We start from the raw sequence: 890 nt of genomic DNA on the forward strand, positions 1-890 counted from the left end.
TGGGGGAAGCAGCCGGAGACGAGGGCGCGCTGGAGGTTGCAGATGTTGCCAGGGGCACCGAAGGCCGGGGGGGACACGGGCAGTTCGATGCGCCGCATGGCCTCCAGCAGCTCGGCCCGCAGCACCACCGCTCGCTGCAGCACCGCTGCGCTCAGCCCCTGCTTGCGGCACCAGCCCTCATCCGCCCCATCTGTGGAGACCAGTGTCAGCGTGGGGTGCACTTCCCACACCTCCCCAGGGGTGCTGGCTGCCCCCTCCACCCCCACACCTGTGCTGGGGGCTGTGGCTCCACCAGCTCCCCCGGCACCTGGCCCAGGCGATGCTGGCCCGTGCCCATGGAGCCCCAAAGGGAGCAGGAGATAGCCGCAGGGCCTGGGGGAAAGGGGGCAGTCGGCCGCCCGCAGCCTCAGGGCAGGAGAAAGCTTCCGGGTCCTGACAGGGGTGGCGGCAGATGTGGAGAGCGGGGGCGCCGTGGGGCCGGGTGGGTGCAAGACTCACGCTGCTGGTAGGCGTGGAAGACATTGATGAGGGTGAAGTGGTCGCCATCGCGGTGCAGCAGTACCCGGCGCCGTGCAGCCATGGCCTCCTCCAGGTGTGCGGGCGCCGGCAGGAAGCAGGGCCCAGCTGGGGGGGCAGGGGAGGGTCAGCGCGGTGCCAGCAAGGCAGCCCCCCCCCCCCAACCCGGCCCGGCCCCGCCCCCCCTGTGAGCATCCACGCAGTCGACCTCGCAGGCGGCCACCAGGGCTTTGGCCAGCGGTGGGTCCAGCGGGAACTCGGACATGATGATGCCGACCTCCGACAGGTTCCCGTCGTCGTCCAGCGCGGCCAGGTAGTCCAGGTCCTCCAGCGCCTGCATCAGCGCCTCGGGGGCTGGGGGCGGGCAGGGGGAG

The 890-nt window shown here is 72.0% G+C and overlaps 1 protein-coding gene across 1 annotated transcript in view; it reads right to left on the reverse strand.

The window, feature by feature from the left end:
- Positions 1-890, reverse strand: part of DQX1 (DEAQ-box RNA dependent ATPase 1) — a 7,538-nt gene that overhangs the window by 929 nt on the left and 5,719 nt on the right. Inside the window, 2 exon segments of the mRNA XM_025191906.1 lie at positions 1-190; positions 499-883. The exon segment at positions 1-190 is cut by the window's left edge and continues 304 nt beyond it. Of these exon segments, the coding sequence (XP_025047691.1) occupies positions 1-190; positions 499-883 (575 nt within the window).

This window comes from Alligator sinensis, unplaced genomic scaffold (assembly GCF_000455745.1).
Source record: "Alligator sinensis unplaced genomic scaffold, ASM45574v1 scaffold1334_1, whole genome shotgun sequence".
Lineage (NCBI taxonomy): Eukaryota > Metazoa > Chordata > Crocodylia > Alligatoridae > Alligator > Alligator sinensis.